This window comes from Ranitomeya variabilis, chromosome 3, assembly GCF_051348905.1.
Source record: "Ranitomeya variabilis isolate aRanVar5 chromosome 3, aRanVar5.hap1, whole genome shotgun sequence".
NCBI lineage: Eukaryota > Metazoa > Chordata > Amphibia > Anura > Dendrobatidae > Ranitomeya > Ranitomeya variabilis.
The window spans coordinates 687,886,506-687,904,277 of NC_135234.1; the positions used below are offsets into that span (position 1 = coordinate 687,886,506).

The 17,772-nt window shown below is 43.6% G+C and overlaps 1 protein-coding gene across 5 annotated transcripts in view; it reads left to right on the forward strand.

Moving 5' to 3' along the window:
- Positions 1-17,772, forward strand: part of LOC143817033 (uncharacterized) — a 160,309-nt gene that overhangs the window by 134,500 nt on the left and 8,037 nt on the right. For all 5 annotated transcript variants that reach the window (XM_077298085.1, XM_077298083.1, XM_077298084.1 and 2 more), the window contains one exon: positions 12,949-13,044. In XM_077298085.1, coding sequence (XP_077154200.1) covers positions 12,949-13,044 — 96 coding nt within the window. The remainder of the gene's footprint in view (positions 1-12,948; positions 13,045-17,772) is intronic.

Consider the following 17,772-nt stretch of genomic DNA (forward strand, 5'->3'; position numbering starts at 1 on the left):
GGTCAGAATTGCAAAAAACGGCAAGGTCATTAAGGCCAAAATAGGCTGGGTCATGAAGGGGTTAATGAAGCAATATTCTTGTACTAGACATTACTTTATTAAATATTGATTTTTTTTTTCCTTCTTGAGAGAAAAAATAAAAATTAAAAATAAGAATGAAGTAAGAATAAAAATTAAAAATGAATAAAAATTAGAATAAAAATAAGGCCTTTATATATTGATGATAAATGCATAGGTTATGTCTCAGTAACACATTCCCTTAATATTTCCATTCTCTAGATGTTTTTTGCTCTTGTCATAACCTTGGATTACCAAAATATTGAAATTATGCAACTTTGCATATAATACCCTTCATTAGAGTAAAAAAAATGACTTTTATAATACTCAATGTTGTTATACCCAAAAATACCTTATTAATATTTTTATTTATTAAAATGTGTGAATAAGGCTAGGGTCACATTGCGTTAGGGCAATCCGTTAAGCGCATAGCGCTAGCGGGTTGCGCTAACGCAATGCTTCCCTAGGGTCCGCGTTCGGTGTCCCCGCTAGCGCAGATCCCCGATCTGCACTAGCGAGGAACGGACCTCGGGCGCGCCGCGGACGCTGCAAGCAGCGTCCGAGGTCCGTCACTCAAATGACGCGACATCGCTAGCGCCCGCCCAATGTGGGCGGGCGCTAGCGACGCGCTCACTATTACAGGCTATGGCGGCGTTAATGGACTACGTTAACACCGCGTTATGCCGCGGTGTAACGTAGTCCGTTAAACGCGGTCACATAACGCAATGTGACCCTAGCCTAAGAGGTATTGATGAAATGTGGTGATGTAATCCAGGATCAAAAACAATTTCCCCCTTAATACCAAAACATATTATATGAAAAAATTAATTTGTAAAAACCAAAATTAAAAATAATTATTTTATAAAAATTATTTTATAACTGTCATTTCAGCTTGTGCCATATATTTGTTTGAAGATATGTACCTATATATGTAACCATTAAAAAAACACTGAATACCATAAAATTATCATTTGGAAAAAATGTTCTAAATGTAGATTTTCTTGATAAACCAATATTGATGTGTGATTGTACTTATTCACTATTAACTAAATCAAGAAATAATAATTACTAAAGAAATATAGAAATATTTGAGTAAATAATATTTCATAGAATACTATGAGGCCTCTCATACTGTACATACAAATTCCACCTTGTTCACTCTTACGTTACGTTCACTCTTAGCAGCTGCTCATACACTCACCTGTCACTCAGACTGTGACACACATAGAAGTTGAAACTACATATTTCACATGCAAAGAATAAGAGTACATGTATATTAACCCAAATTATTGTATCCTAATTATCAATGCGCATTGTAAACTATTAAATTTAATATTTCTTTGAATATACCCCAAATACACATTACTGTTATGAACTGGTGGCCTAGGAGCAGCATGAGACGTACTCTGGAGAAGGTGGTACCTGTACTGACCGCAGGCCCTGAACTTAACACCGCAACTAGAAGTAGCCATGGGATGTACTTAACACGGCCTAGACACCTCGACACAGCCGGAGGACTAAAATACCCCTAAAGATAGAAACGGGAAAACTATCTTGCCTCAGAGAAAATCCCCAAAGGATAGACAGCCCCCCACAAATATTGACTGTGAGAGGAGAGGGAAATAACATACGCAGACTGAAAACAGAATTTAGCAAAGGAGGCCACTCTAGCTAAATAGAAAGGACAGGACAGAGTACTATGCGGTCAGTATTAAAAGACTAGAAAATATCCACCACAGAAAATAAAAATCTCCACATCTAACTAAAGATATATGGAGGGTATTTCTGCATCTCCAGAGATTCCAACTTAGCTGAATAAATCCTTACACAGACAAAGCTGGACAAGAAAAAACATAGAAATGCACTGAACTATAAGGCCCACAGCATGTGGACTGCAAAAACAAAGCTAGAACTTATCTTTGTAGATTTGAACTGCATAGCAGGAGAAACCAGGCAGATATGTGAATCCTCCAAAAAACAATGGACAACTGGCACTGTTGTGAACTCTGTTCTCGAACTCCCTCCTGTGGTCAGGAATGGTACTTCTGTGAGTTCTGTCCGTGGACTCCCTCTGGTGGCTGAAAATGGAGCTGCTGGTCTTGAAGTGGCTTCCTCAGCTGCATCGTTTAGGACTGTGCTGGTTCCTCTATTTAACTCCGCTCAGATCGTTACTTGATGCCAGCTGTCAATGTATCAGTACTGGTTCAGATCTCTCTTGGATCTCCTGATGACCTGTCTACTTCAGCAGAAGCTAAGTCCCTGCTAAGCTCATTTGTTCATTTGTGTGCTGAATATATTTCTTAGTACCTGTTAAGTTTCTGTCCAGCTGGCTATCATGATATTGTCTCGCTAGCTGGAAGCTCTGGGTTGCAGAGTGGCACCACCGCACCGTGAGTCGGTGCGGGGGTCTTCTTGCTCACTCTGCGTGGCTTTTTGAAGTTTTTTGTGCTGACCGCAAAGATCCCTTTATCTATCTTCTGTCTATTTAGTAAGACCAGGGTGGATAAAAATCAATGTTTTTTTAAAAAAATCAAAAAAATCGGATTTTTTTTATTTAAATCGGATTTTTTTTATTTAAATCGGATTTTTTTCAATAAACTGCTTTTTGAGGAAAATATTTTACCATCCAAAGGTTCTTCCATCATGAGATAAAGCTGAGTTGTTTAACTCAGTAGAATAAAGGCTGTATATGTGTAACATTCACAATGCCATGCTCTTCCAGAGGTTTCTGTAGGATGCTGACTATCCAACAAGTTTGGGCATGTCAACTGAATGGAAAAAGAAACTAAACCAAAAGTGAAACCAAGCTAGAAGTGTGGAATTAAAGGGGCAGTATGAACAAAATGTGGAGGCTATTAATAGTTTATACAATTAAGACATGCTGCTTTTTAAGACACCTACCTATTGCCATATAGTAAAACAAAAAAGATTTTTACTTACTTTGGGGTCCCCCCCTCACCCTGGCGTTAGATCGTTGCCCCTAGTTTCGTCCGTGTAACTATGGGCGCACATGCGCACTGCTCTCACTTCTCATTTTAATCGTGATTTATATTAAAAAAAACCTTTTGATTTAAATCATGATTTAAATCGGCGTGATTTAAATCAATCCACCCTGAGTAAGACTGGCCTCCTTTGCTGAATCCTGTTTCATTCCTGTGTTCGTGCCTTCCTCTTAACTCACTGTCAATATATGTGGGGGGCTGCCCTTTTCCTTTGGGGAATTTCCTGAGGCAAGGTGAGGCTTTATTTCTCTTTAGGGGTAGTTACCTCTCAGGCTGTGAAGAGTCGTCTAGGCAGAGTCAGGCACGATCCACGGCTAATTCTATTGTGTATGATAATAGGATTAGGGTTGCGGTCAGCAGAGTTCCCACTTCCCAGAGCTCGTCCTATTTTGCAGTTTGACTATCAGGTCATTCCAGATGCTCCTAACCACCAGGTCCATAACAGGCACTGACTAAAGGATCTAGCCAGACTAAATAGCCCAGTCAGAATTGGTAATAAGTGGAAACACCTGATGATTGCTGAGATCCAAAGGAGCAGCAGTACCACTTATAACCACCGGAGGGAGCCCAAGAACAGAATTCACAACAGTACCCCCCCCCCCTTGAGGAGGGGTCACCGAACCCTCACCAGAGCCCCCAGGCCGATCAGGACGAGCCAAATGAAAAGCACGAACCAAATCGTCAGCATGAACATCGGGGGCAACAACCCAAGAATTATCCTGGCCATAACCCTTCCACTTCACCAGATACTGAAGCTTCCGCCTCGAAAAACAAGAATCCAAAATCTTCTCAACCACATACTCCAAATCCCCATCAACCAACACCGGGGCAGGAGGATCAACAGAGGGAACAACGGGCACCACATATTTCCGCAACAAAGATCTATTGAAAACATTAAGGATGGAAAAAGAGGCTGGAAGGGCCAAACGAAAAGACACTGGATTGATAATCTCAGAAATCCTATAAGGACCAATAAACCGAGGCTTGAACTTAGGGGAAGAAACCTTCATAGGAACATGACGGGAAGACAACCAAACCAAATCCCCAACCCAAAGCCGGGAACCAACACACCGACGACGGTTAGCAAAACGCTGAGCCTCCTCCTGAGACCACACCAAATTGTCCACCACATGAGCCCAAATTTGCTGCAACCTGTCAACCACAGAATCCACACCAGGACAATCAGAAGGCTCAACCTCCTCTGAAGAAAAACGAGGATGAAAACCAAAATTACAAAAGGGCGAAACCAAGGTAGCCGAACTAGCCCGATTATTAAAGGCAAACTCGGCCAATGGCAAGAAAGCCACCCAATCATCCTGATCAGCAGACACAAAGCATCTCAAATAAGTTTCCAAAGTCTGATTAGTTCGCTCAGTTTGGCCATTTGTCTGAGGATGAAATGCAGAAGAAAAAGACAAATCAATGCCCAGCCTGGGACAAAAGGCCCGCCAAAACCTAGAAACAAACTGGGAACCTCTGTCGGACACAATATTCTCCGGAATGCCATGCAAACGAACCACATGCTGAAAAAACAACGGAACCAAATCAGAAGAGGAAGGCAACTTAGGCAAAGGTACCAAATGAACCATCTTAGAAAACCGATCACAAACCACCCAGATAACCGACATCCTCTGGGAAACCGGAAGATCTGAAATAAAATCCATAGAAATATGCGTCCAAGGTCTCTCAGGGACCGGCAAAGGCAAAAGCAACCCACTAGCGCGGGAACAAGTCCCACAGGACTGCACAAAAGAACGCACATCCCGTGACAAAGAAGGCCACCAAAAGGACCTACCAACCAAATCTCTGGTACCAGAAATCCCAGGATGGCCAGCCAACACAGAACAATGAACCTCAGAAATCACTCTACTAGTCCATCTATCAGGAACAAACAGTTTCCCCACTGGACAGCGGTCAGGTTTATCAGCCTGAAATTCCTGAAGAACCCATCGTAAATCAGGGGAGATGGCAGAAAGAATCACCCCTTCCTTCAGAATGCCGACCGGCTCAAGGACCCCAGGAGAATCAGGCAAAAAGCTCCTAGAGAGGGCATCAGCCTTAACATTCTTAGAACCCGGAAGATACGAGACCACAAAATCAAAACGTGAGAAAAACAGGGACCATCGAGCCTGTCTAGGATTCAGCCGTTTGGCAGACTCGAGAGAAATCAGATTCTTATGATCGGTCAAGACCACAATACGGTGCTTGGCCCCCTCAAGCCAATGTCGCCACTCCTCAAATGCCCACTTCATAGCAAACAACTCCCGATTACCTACATCATAATTGCGTTCCGCAGGCGAAAACTTTCGAGAAAAGAAGGCACACTGTTTCATCAAGGAACCATCAGAATTCCTCTGAGACAAAACGGCCCCTGCCCCAATCTTAGAAGTGTCAACCTCAACCTGAAATGGCAGAGAAACATCCGGCTGACGCAACACAGGGGCAGAAGTAAATCGGCATTTAAGCTCCTGAAAGGCAGAAACAGCCGCAGAGGGCCAATTCGTCACATCAGCGCCTTTCTTAGTCAAATTGGTCAGGGGTTTAACCACACTGGAGAAGTTGGCAATGAAACAGCGATAAAAATTAGCAAAGCCCAAAAATTTCTGCAGGCTCTTCACGGATGTGGGCTGAACCCAATCATGAATTGCCTGAACCTTAACCGGATCCATTTCTATAGATGAGGGAGAAAAAAATGAAGCCCAAAAAAGAAACCTTCTGCACTCCAAAGAGGCACTTAGACCCCTTCACAAATAAAGCATTATCACAAAGGATCTGAAATACCATCCTGACCTGTTTCACATGAGACTCCCAATCATCGGAAAAAATCAAAATGTCATCCAAATATACAATCATGAATTTATCAAGATAATTCCGGAAGATATCATGCATGAAGGACTGAAACACAGATGGAGCATTAGAGAGCCCGAATGGCATCACAAGGTATTCAAAATGGCCTTCGGGCGTATTAAACGCAGTTTTCCATTCGTCACCCTGCTTAATACGAACAAGATTATATGCCCCTCGAAGGCCAATCTTAGTAAACCAACTAGCCCCCTTAATCCTAGCAAACAAATCAGAAAGCAAAGGCAAAGGGTATTGGAATTTGACCGTGATCTTATTCAAGAGGCGATAATCAATACAGGGTCTCAAGGAGCCATCCTTCTTGGCAACAAAAAAAAATCCCGCTCCCAATGGTGAAGAAGATGGCCGAATATGCCCTTTCTCCAAAGACTCCTTAACATAACTCCGCATGGCGGCGGTATGTTCTGGCACCGACAGGTTGAAAAGTCGGCCCTTAGGGAACTTACAGCCTGGAATCAAGTCAATAGCACAATCACAGTCCCTATGTGGAGGAAGGGAACTGGACTTGGGCTCATCAAATACATCCTGGAAAATCCGACAAAAACTCAGGGACTTCAGAAGAGGGGGAAGAGGAAATTGACATCAAAGGAACGTCATTATGAACCCCCTGACAACCCCAACTAGTCACAGACATAGATTTCCAATCTAACACCGGATTATGCACCTGTAACCATGGAAAACCCAGCACAATAGCATCATGCAAATTATGCAACACCAGAAAACGACAATCTTCCTGATGGGCTGGCGCCATACACATGGTCAGCTGTGTCCAAAACTGAGGTTTATTTTTAGCCAAAGGTGTAGCATCAATACCCCTCAAAGGAATAGGGTTCTGCAAAGGCTGCAAGGGGAAACCACAACGCCTGGCAAATTCTAAGTCCATTAAGTTCAAAGTGGCGCCTGAATCCACGAATGCCATGACAGAAAATGACGATAATGAGCAGATCAAGGTCACAGATAACAGAAATTTAGGTTGTACAGTACTGATGGTAACTGAACTAGCGATTCTCTTTGTACGCTTAGGGCAATCAGAAATAACATGAGCAGAATCGTGCAGTAAAAACACAACCTATTCTGGCATCTGAATCCTTGTCGTTCAGCTCTAGACAAAATCCTATCACACTGCATAGGCTCAGGACTCCGCTCGGAGGACAACGCCATAGTGTGCACAACTCTGCGCTCGCGCAAGCGCCGATCAATCTGAATGGCCAAAGACCTAGAATCACTCAGACCAGCAGGTGTGGGGAACCCCACCATAACATCTTTAACGGCTTCAGAAAGACCCTTTCTGAAAATTGCCGCCAAAGCATCCTCATTCCATTTAGTCTGCACAGACCATTTTCTAAATTTCTGGCAATACGATTCTGCCACTTCTTGACCCTGACACAGGGCCAACAAGGTCTTCTCTGCATGATCCACTGAATTAGGTTCATCATACAATAACCCTAGCGCCTGAAAAAAGGTGTCTACATTAAGCAAGGCCGGATTCCCAGATTCCAGGGAGAATGCCCAATCCTGAGGATCACCACGCAGCAGGGAGATGACAATGTTAACCTGCTGAATGGGATCGCCAGAGGAACGTGGTTTCAGAGCAAAAAACAGTTTACAGTTATTTTTAAAGCTCAAAAATTTGGACCTGTCCCCAAAAAACAAATCAAAAGTTGGAATTCTAGGCTCTAAAACCGGAGTCTGAACAATATAATCGGAAATACCCTGTACTCTTGCAGCAAGTTGATCCACACGAGAAGCCAATCCCTGAACATCCATGCCAGCGCCAAACTCCTGCGCCGCCCAGAGGCAAAGAGGGAAGAAAAGACAAAACAGGCTACAGAAAAAAAATGGCTCAGCACTTTTCTTCCCTTCTTCTGAGATGCATTTAACTCATTGTTGGCCAGTTGTACTGTTATGAACTGGTGGCCTAGAAGCAGCATGAGACGTACTCTGGAGAAGGTGGTACCTGTACTGACCGCAGGCCCTGAACTTAACACCGCAACTAGAAGTAGCCATGGGATGTACCTAACACGGCCTAGACACCTCGACACAGCCGGAGGACTAAAATACCCCTAAAGATAGAAACGGGAAAACTATCTTGCCTCAGAGAAAATCCCCAAAGGAAAGGCAGCCCCCCACAAATATTGACTGTGAGAGGAGAGGGAAATAACATACGCAGACTGAAAACAGAATTTAGCAAAGGAGGCCACTCTAGCTAAATAGAAAGGACAGGACAGAGTACTATGCGGTCAGTATTAAAAGACTAGAAAAAATCCACCACAGAAAATACAAATCTCCACATCTAACTAAAGATATGGAGGGTATTTCTGCATCTCCAGAGATTCCAACTTAGCTGAATAAATCCTTACACAGACAAAGCTGGACAAGAAAAAACATAGAAATGCACTGAACTATAAGGCCCACAGCATGTGGACTGCAAAAACAAAGCCAGAACTTATCTTTGTAGATTTGAACTGCATAGCAGGAGAAACCAGGCAGAGATGTGAATCCTCCAAAAAACAATGGACAACTGGCACTGACTAAAGGATCTAGCCAGACTAAATAGCCCAGTCAGAATTGGTAATAAGTGGAAACACCTGATGATTGCTGAGATCCAAAGGAGCAGCAGTACCACTTATAACCACCGGATGGAGCCCAGGAGCAGAATTCACAACACATTACCTAACACTTTGTAAAACATTCTATAGATAGGACTAATAAGAACTTGACTTTTGACTGTAAAGGCTGAGGGCTTCAGAGGCTTCTTCTTTCTAAGGTTAAAAGTTTTAAACTGAAACACCTGTTGTGACATGTCATGCAGTAAATACATATTATCATGCAAAGGGAAAAACAAGTTTTAGATTATGTTAAAAATGTTATGTTTAAAAATTTACACTACACAAATTTTAGATTGTTAGTTATGTCTTTTTTTCTTTTAAGTGTTCAATATATAAAATGATGCACTTCCAGTGTAAATAGATATAAATCCATGTAAGAGTTTTTTTTGTTCAATTCCTGCTTTGAAATGAAAATTCTAAGGAAAAAATAAAAGATAATTTAAATATCAAATTCATACAAAACAATTTAACCTTCATGACCTTGGGATTTTCCATTTTTCCGTGTTCGTGTTTTGCTCCCCTCCTTCCCAGAGCCATAACTTTTTTATTTTTCCGTCAATATGGCCATGTGAGGGCTTTTTTTTTTGCGAAACAAGTTGTACTTTTGAACGACATCATTGGTTTTAGCATGTGGTGTTCTAGAAAACGGGAAAAAAATTCCAAGTGCTGTGAAATTGCAAAAAAAGTGCAGTCCCACACTTGTTTTTTTGTTTGGCTTTTTTGCTAGCTTCACTAAATGCTAAAACTGACCTGCCATTTTGATTCTCCAGGTCATTACGAGTTTATAGACCTCTAACATGACTAGATTATTTTTTTATCTAAGTGGTGAAAAAAAATTCCAAACTTTGCTTAAAAAAAAAAAAAAAAAAAATTGGGCCATTTTCCGATACTCGTAGCGTCTCCATTTTTCATGACCTGGGGTCGGTTGAGGGCTTATTTTTTGCGTGCCGAGCTGGCGTTTTTAATGATTAATGATTCCACGTTTGTGCAGATACGTTCTTTTGATCGCCAGTTATTGCATTTTAATGCAATGTCGCAGCGACCAAAAAAACGTAATTCTGGCATTTCGAATTTTTTTCTCGCTACGCCGTTTAGCGATCGGGTTAATGCTTTTTTTTATTGATAGATCGGGCGATTCTGAACGCGGCGATACCAAATGTGTAGGTTTGATTTTTTTTTTTTACTGATTTATTTTGAATGGGGCGAAAGGGGGGTGATTTAAACTTATCAGCAAAACTCTCAAATATCTCTGAATTTCTGCACACATGGATTTTATCATCATATGCAGGAATGATTTTGCATAATTTTAACAAGTTTTTCCTAGCGTTAATTTTGAGTTGGGCACCTGAGTCGTCTTCTATTTTTAGTGGCCCTTGTACATCTGTTCATTGTACATCATCTTTATCAGTTCTCATGTCTCTTTCTATGTTTCCTCCATCTTGTTTTACATCATGAGACACAAGGTCACCTCGAGTGGCCATTACAGACACGTGCCTCACATCTTGTTCACTCTCCACATTACAGTCCATCTTGGGAACCTCACTACATTCCTTAGAAATTCTTTCTACAGTCTTTTTTGGATTTCTCTGAAACAAACTTATTATTATTATTATTATTATTATTATTTATTTATATAGCACCATTAATTCCATGGTGCTGTACATCAGAAGGGGTTACATCAAAATACAAATATCACTTACAGTAGACAAAACTAACAACGACAAGCTGGTACAGAGGGAAGAGGACCCTGCCCTTGCGGGCTTACATTCTACAGGATTATGGGGAAGGAGACAGTTGGTCGAGGGTTGCAGTAGCTCCAATAGTGTTGAGGTGGCCGTGTGGTCTTTACAGGCTGTAATCTTCTTATGAAATACATCAACCAAATGTAAAATATTTTTCAGTTTCTCTTTTTCTCTAGATATTAGCTTAGAATCTATCTTTAGATTTGCTATCTAAGGGTATGTGTCCACGTTCAGGATTGCATCACGATTTGGTCAGGATTTTTCATCAGTATTTGTAAGCCAAAACCAAGAGTGGGTGATAAATGCAGAAGTGGTGCATATGTTTCTGTTATACTTTTCCTCTAATTGTTCCACTCCTGGTTTTGGCTTACAAAAACTGATGAAAAATCCTGACCAAATCCTGATGCAATCCTGAACGTGGAAACATACCCTTACATTCTGCATATAAAGAAAGCCAAAATATTTCTATGTTTTTAGACTTTTCACCTAGAGATAAAAATTCCAGGTGACTTGACTTAGTATATGAATTAATTAAATCCATTTTTCTTACCTTGAAATATCTCAGCTTGTAGTTCCTTTGCTGGACAACACTGGGCTCTGATCATCAGCACGTCTGTTTTCAGCACTTGTAATGCTAGTGCTTGACAATCCGTCTGGCACCTGTTAGTCTCACTCATAGGTTCTCTGTGTGATTCTTGTGACTTGAAGTTTTGTAGTGGAATTCCTGAAAACATGCAAAATTGACGTTAAGCGAAGCTCTTCTGCTCCCCTGTGTGCAAGGAGAGGGAAATTCACGCAAAAATTGCACAAAAAAATCAAATCTGGCTGGCTTGGCCAATGTTAAATATGCTTATTTTGCACATTTATTTAATCAGGACTCTTTACCAGGTGCGATACTCTTAATGAAAAAATGTCATGATATTTTCATAAAAATTGTAGTGGTTTATTGGATTGTCCACAGAAAAACCACATTGCAGCAAAACATACAATAGGAGAAATAGTTACGAACAGATTGTCCATTTGTCTATATCAGCGTTTGTTCCTCATCTTTCCTGAGATGGTAAAAAGCATCTGTCATGGAGTTAGTCATCCTGGCTATCAGTTGTTCATTCCTTCTGTGAGTTTTCTGAAGTCCATGTAGAATGATGGACAAGCAGGCAGGAGGTGACCCCCACTTGACAGCCCCCTCCTTTTCCTAAGAGGTGTGATTATAAATGTATCCCACAGATCACTTGTTCTCTCTATATGGTGTTGACTTATACTCTGAGCTACATATAGAGTAATAGCTTTTTTTTATGTCAGCGAAAGGCAATGTGCTCAGTACAGAATTGAAAATAAGAATAATTCAATTAATATTTAACAGGGACTATGGGTGTTTCGCGCTGCAAGCGCTTCCACGGATCCACTGTTTATTCTGCTGGCACCCTGATCACCGCACGTTAATACATCGGACTCTTGAGGAGCTGTCTGTCATGTGCATTGTGACCGGTTTTTGTTCCTGGTGCCGGGTATACTACGTCCTCTACCCACTGGCCATAATCAAGAAGTTTACAGCCCATAGCACTGTAGCTAATATTCCTGGATGTGGACAGCACAGAAAAATTGATGACAGGTTGCAACGCACGATAGTGGATAAGCAGCCCCAAAGAAAGTTCCAAAGAAATTCAATCTGTCCTACAGCCTCAGGGTGCATCAGTGTCAACAAGAACTATCCGTCAACATTTGAATAAAATGAAACCCTATGGCAGGAGACTCAGGAGGGACCCCCCTGCGGACACAGAGACATGAAAAAGCTAGACTGCAGTTTGGCAAAATGTGCTTGAGAAAGCCACAATCCTTCTGGGAAAGTGTTTTATTGACAGATGATACCAAGATAGAGGTTTTTGGTAAAGCACATCATTCTACTGTTAACCATAAACAGAATGAGGCCTACAAAGAAAAACACAGTACCTACAGTCAAATATGGTTGAGATTTAAATATATTTTGGGTTGTTTTGTTGCCGCTGGCTTTCGGTGCCTGGACTGTTCAAGGCTTCCTGAATTCTGAAGATTATCAAAGGATTTTGGGTCTCAATGTACCGTCTAGTGTCAGAAAGCTGGGTGTGCGTTCTAGGTCATGGATCTTCCAGCATAATAATGACCCCCAAACATACTTCAAGAAGCTCCCAGAAACAAAGTGCTGGAGGGTTTTGAAGTGGCCAGCAAAGAGTCCAGATCTAAATTTCATAGAACACATGTGGAGAGATCTTACAATTGCTGTTGGGAGAATGCACCCCTCAAAATATGAGACCTGGAGCAGTGTGAAAAAGAAGAGTGGTCCAAAATTCCAGCTGAGAGGTGTAATAAGCTCATTGATGGTTATAGGCAGCAATTGATTGCACCTATTCCAAAGGGTGTGCAACCTGAAGGTGCCAATACATTTTCCAACACCATTTATGGGGTTTTGTGTGAAATTCAGTCCAATTTGAATTGTGTGTGTGTGTGTGTGTGTGTGTGTGTGTGTGTGTGTGTGTGTGTGTGTGTGTGGTCCAATACATACACAGGAAATAAACAAGTGTATAACAAAACATGTATAATTGCAATAATTTTCTGGGAGAAATACTTCATTTTCTGGAACAATTTCAAGGATGCCAGCACTTTCACCCATGACTGTATATATTTATGTTAACTCTACAGGGAGAAGTCATTGAGCTGAGGCGACTTCGTAACAGTCAGGGCTGGATTGAGAAGAGTAGGCAAAGTAGACGACTCCAATCAGTCAAGACGTTACCTGTGAGTCACTGGATTTATGTGTACTGTATTTTCCTATAAGACATAGTTGTAATGTTGGCCTTCATATACTAGATATTGTTCAGTAATATGGACTTTATAGTGCTTATGTGTTAATATGTTATTTTTAAGGTGTCTACACTTCTCTATTATGATCTAGTGCTTTTGTCAATAATCGTGCAGTCACTCGTTTGTAGGGTGAAATTATCTTTCTTTATCGCTTCATTGGGGGACATGGGTGCATTCTGCTGTTGCTAGGAAGATGACACTAGGCAAAAAAAGGAAAATGCCTCCTCTTCAGCAGTATACACCCACCGTCTGGAACAAAGCACATCTGGTTTAATTAGTGTCAGTATGAGTCAGACCTGGATCTGATCATAGATCCGTCTTTTTCCATTACAGGTCACTTGTTGTGTTGTATTAATTTTTTTCCCTTTCTATTTCAGGTTTTCTCCTTCTACAGGGTAACAGGGTGCACATTTCTCACTTTGTTTTCCCTAATCGTGTGTGACCAAGAGCGCAGTGTGGTGTCACCCACATTGCCTACTCTCGGACCCACAAGGCAGGACCTGATCCCCTGTCGCAGTCATTGTGCTTGAGGATGATCCTCGGTGGCCGGTCCTGGCCTTTTACCTACCCCACCCCCCTCCTCGGAGCGGGCTGGGAGGAAGACGATGGTCACCTTGGTTGACCTTCCCCCTTTCTTGTAAGGGGTTGACACCATCTTCTGCCCCGTCCGGAGACTATGCGGGAAGGAGGACCCCTTTTCTCCTAGTGACCCTCATCCATCCCAGAGCTCCTGATGGCCTCACTGGTGAAGAAGGATTCAAGGCTCACCTTTACAGGTATGTCTCTCTTCTGTCCCCAGCAGCTTCCTGCCTCACCGATCACCCGCGAACGGACGCCGCACAGCATATGGTGGTGCTGAACGGACGCAGCCATTTTCTTCAGTCCCGGCTAGGGCTTCATTAATGCCCCTCTCATGTAACTGCGCCCCCTTCCCGACCTTTTCTGCTTCTCATGCGCTATTTCCGGAGGGTGCACTCCTGTACCCAATCAGAGGGTTGGTTCTACCCTCCTTCCATCCTTGGTGGATTGAGCCATGCCCCCCGTACTGCGTCCTCATCAGCGTGTGTATTCCTTGCGCACTTTTCCTCCTATCACGGGGCTTCCTTTCCTGCCCTCGGTGGCACAGCCAATAGAAGAGATCCCTTCTCCCTGATACTGGCCGGTGAAATCAGCCGGCCACACCCACCGTTTCGCATGGTGCTTCTTCCACAAGCACGATGCACAGCCTGCTTCCTCCTGCATCTCCTCGCATGGTGACTCGCTCCATATCCACTGCGGACATCTACAGCTATACAGGGGGACACTGCCAACCACAGAGTCTTCTGCCTGGTCGTTGTTGGCATCTGGTAGGCCCTGTTTTTTCCCTTTACCTACCTAGCCCTCCTCAGCAGTATCACCAAGGCTCAACTTATGCCCCACCATAGGGAGGCCTCTTTCTGCCCTACAAAACCTACTATTCTTCATTATGCCTGTTCCTTCTGTAAAAAGAAGTGGTCCTCGGGTCAACCTTCTTTTTGTCAGTCCTGCAGCCCTTCTACTATGTCTGCATCACAGGAGCTTCCCACTGCCTGGGACAAGAGCACATCCCTTCATCTGGAATGGGCTGTTGCTATGTCTCAATCGGTCTTCTACCTGACAAAGGTGTTAAAGTCCCTGGTCCAGGTCCTAGAGCGTCTACCAAACCTGTCCGCCGCCACCAGTGCCCTGAACGCCTCCCACGGTGATTCGCATGCACCTGACTCCACGACCCTCAGAAGGACAGATCAGGTGCAAAATCTAGGAAGCGAGCTCTTTCCAGTTCCCTATCCAGCTCCCCGGGTCCCTAAACATCTTCCAGGATGCCTGCCTTATCCCGTGCCCTCTCTTCGGAGACGACTTTTGGGTCAGATGTGGATTCCCGGTCTGAGTCCGATACGGATCGGAACTCCAAATTGCAAGATATGGTTAATAGCTTTATCTTAGCGATTAGCCAAACTCTTAATCTGAAAGAGGATGAGGCCCCTGCCCAGGAGCACGCCCTTTCCTTCGAACGGGTAAATCGTCCTTACCGGAAGTTTTCCATCCACAGGGAATTTAAGGCTATAATGTCTAAGCACTGGTAACACTCTGAAAACCGCTTCCTGAGAAGGAAGCCGCTTGATATTCCTCTATGCGTTTAGTCCATACCTTGTTAGTAAATGAACTGAGCCCCCCTACCGTTGATACACCAGCCTCTCGTCTGTCTTCCAAGACCATTTTGTCTTTGCCAGATGGAGTATCTCTCAAGGACTCTATGGATAGGCAGATTGAATCCTTGGCCAAGTGAGGTTTTGATGCATCAGGCGCTTCCCTCTGTCCCATTTTTGCTTCCACCTGGGTAGCAAAATCTATGTCTACCTGGGCAAGAATGCTTCGTCAGGGTATTCTAGTGGCAGCCTCTCCTGATGAGTTGGCAGACCAGATTGCCAAGGCCGGCAAGTATCTGTTGACAGCTTCCTTGGATGCGGCCAGTTGTTCCACCCGGGCTACCAGCAACATCGTTGCCATATGCCGCATTCTCTGGCTAAAAGCTTGGAATGCGGATCCACCATCTAAAAAGTCCCTCACTAAACTCTCCTTCAAATAATCTCAGATGCTACTGGAAGTAAGAGCACTTCCCTTCCCCAGCCTAAACCTAAACGCCCTTTCAATATTAAGAAATTGCTTCAGTTTCATCCCTTTCGGCCTTTCTCTCCATCAGGGACCTCCTCCCATCAGGACTGCTCTCCCGCTCAAATGGAGAGGAGGAAGCCGTCCTTCAAACCAGCTCCCCACTGGCATCTGAACGGTTGCTCCTCCAAGCCCTCAGGGTCTTGCTCCAACAGGTTCTTCTTGGTGTGACTGGTCACTCCCACCTGAGAATCTCTCCGGGATGGAACGCCGGCTTCTTCTCTTCCAAGATGCCTGGTTGTTGGTGGTTGATGATACCTGGGTCAGAGAGATCGTGACTTCAGGTTACAAAATCGACTTTTCTTCTCACCCAGGGAGACGTTTCTGCCAGTTTCGCCCTCCAAGGTCCCAGGTATTCTTCAGACTGTCTCTTCCCTGCGCAAACATTTTTCAGGGTTTTACCCGAATCTCTTCGTGGTCCCGGTGAAAGATGGGTCTTTCTGTGCAATTCTAGACCTCAAACGTCTGAACCGTCACTTTCGGAGCCATCATTTCCGGATGGAGTCCCTACGTTAAGTAATTGCCTCCATAGAGCCATGAGAATTTCTCCTTCGCCACATTGGGGGACACAGGACCGTGGGTGTATGCTGCTGCCACTAGGAGGCTGACACTAAGTGAATACACAAAAGTTAGCTCCTCCTCTGCAGTATACACCACAGAACCAGTTCATGTTTGTCCATAGGAGGCACCCTGGGGTCTGCTATTCATACCATACCTTTCTTATGTTTTATATTTTTAATATTTCTTTAAACCCTTTTGTGCAAGAGGAAGACTGGGGCGACAGACCCTTTCAAGGGGCCGATCTCCCCCCACCAACAACAGGCGAGCACGGCGAGTGTCTCCTCCCCTGCGACGTGGGATGCCATGCCTGAGCTATACTAGGGGCGACGGTTCCCTTCAGGGTGTCGATCTCCCCGCACCAACAACAGACGGGAGCACTGAGTCAACCTTCAAGCGCATGGAGTGGCGCACCCATATATCCTCTCCTGAGACGTAGGATGCCATGCCTGGACTGTTTTTTAGAGGCGACGGGTCCCTTAAAGGGCACCGATCTCCTCACACCATCAATAGACGAGCACATGGGGTGTCGCCTCCACGTATCCTCTCCTGCAGCCAGACCTAATGCCTGACAACCACCCCTGTTCACTTGGGGGCTTGAAATCTGTGGATGTACAGAGGTACTCTTTTTGCCATTCGAGCATCCCCCCACTGCATCACCGCTACTTTGCGAATGATGCAAGGAGGCGGATGGTTCCTCTCCACTTCTCTCTTAAGGGGATGGTGGATCAAGTGTTCATCACTTTAACTTAAAAAAGGGGAGAAGCCAGCGCTGCTTATCGTCAGAACGCAATACATAAAGTGCACATGCACATATTGATTTCTAACTGTTTTTCAAAATGAGACATTTAGCAAACCATTGATCAATTTTTTGAGCCACCCCGCCACGCCAATGCTTCTTCATAATGGGGCAGTTTTACTCTACGTTTTTTATATTCGCTGTGCCATTACAGCCTCCTAAATGTATTAAAAGCAAGACCACATTAAATGCTAACTGTACCTGAAGCTTTTATGAATCACTTCCATGGCGCCAGAAAGGGCAAGCACAGATAAAAGTTGACCAGGTCTGGACATAGATATTTCAGGTACAACCTCCATACTGCCTAACCACCACCACAGCTGAAGGGTGAGACAGGCTTGGCGTGGCAGGGTGGCTCAAAGAATTGATCAATTGTTTGCTAAATGTCTCATTTTGAAATACAGTTAGAAATCAATATGTGCACTTTATGTATTGCATTCTGACCATAAGCAGTGCTGGCTTGTCCCCTTTTTCATTTTCATCACTTTAACCTTACACCATCCAAAGACCGCAGCGACAGCAAGAGATATTTATCCTGGCCTGCGCATTCTACCGCCCGGCAACCCCTCTAAATAAATAATATATAATCTTTATTTTTATATAGCGTCATATTCCGC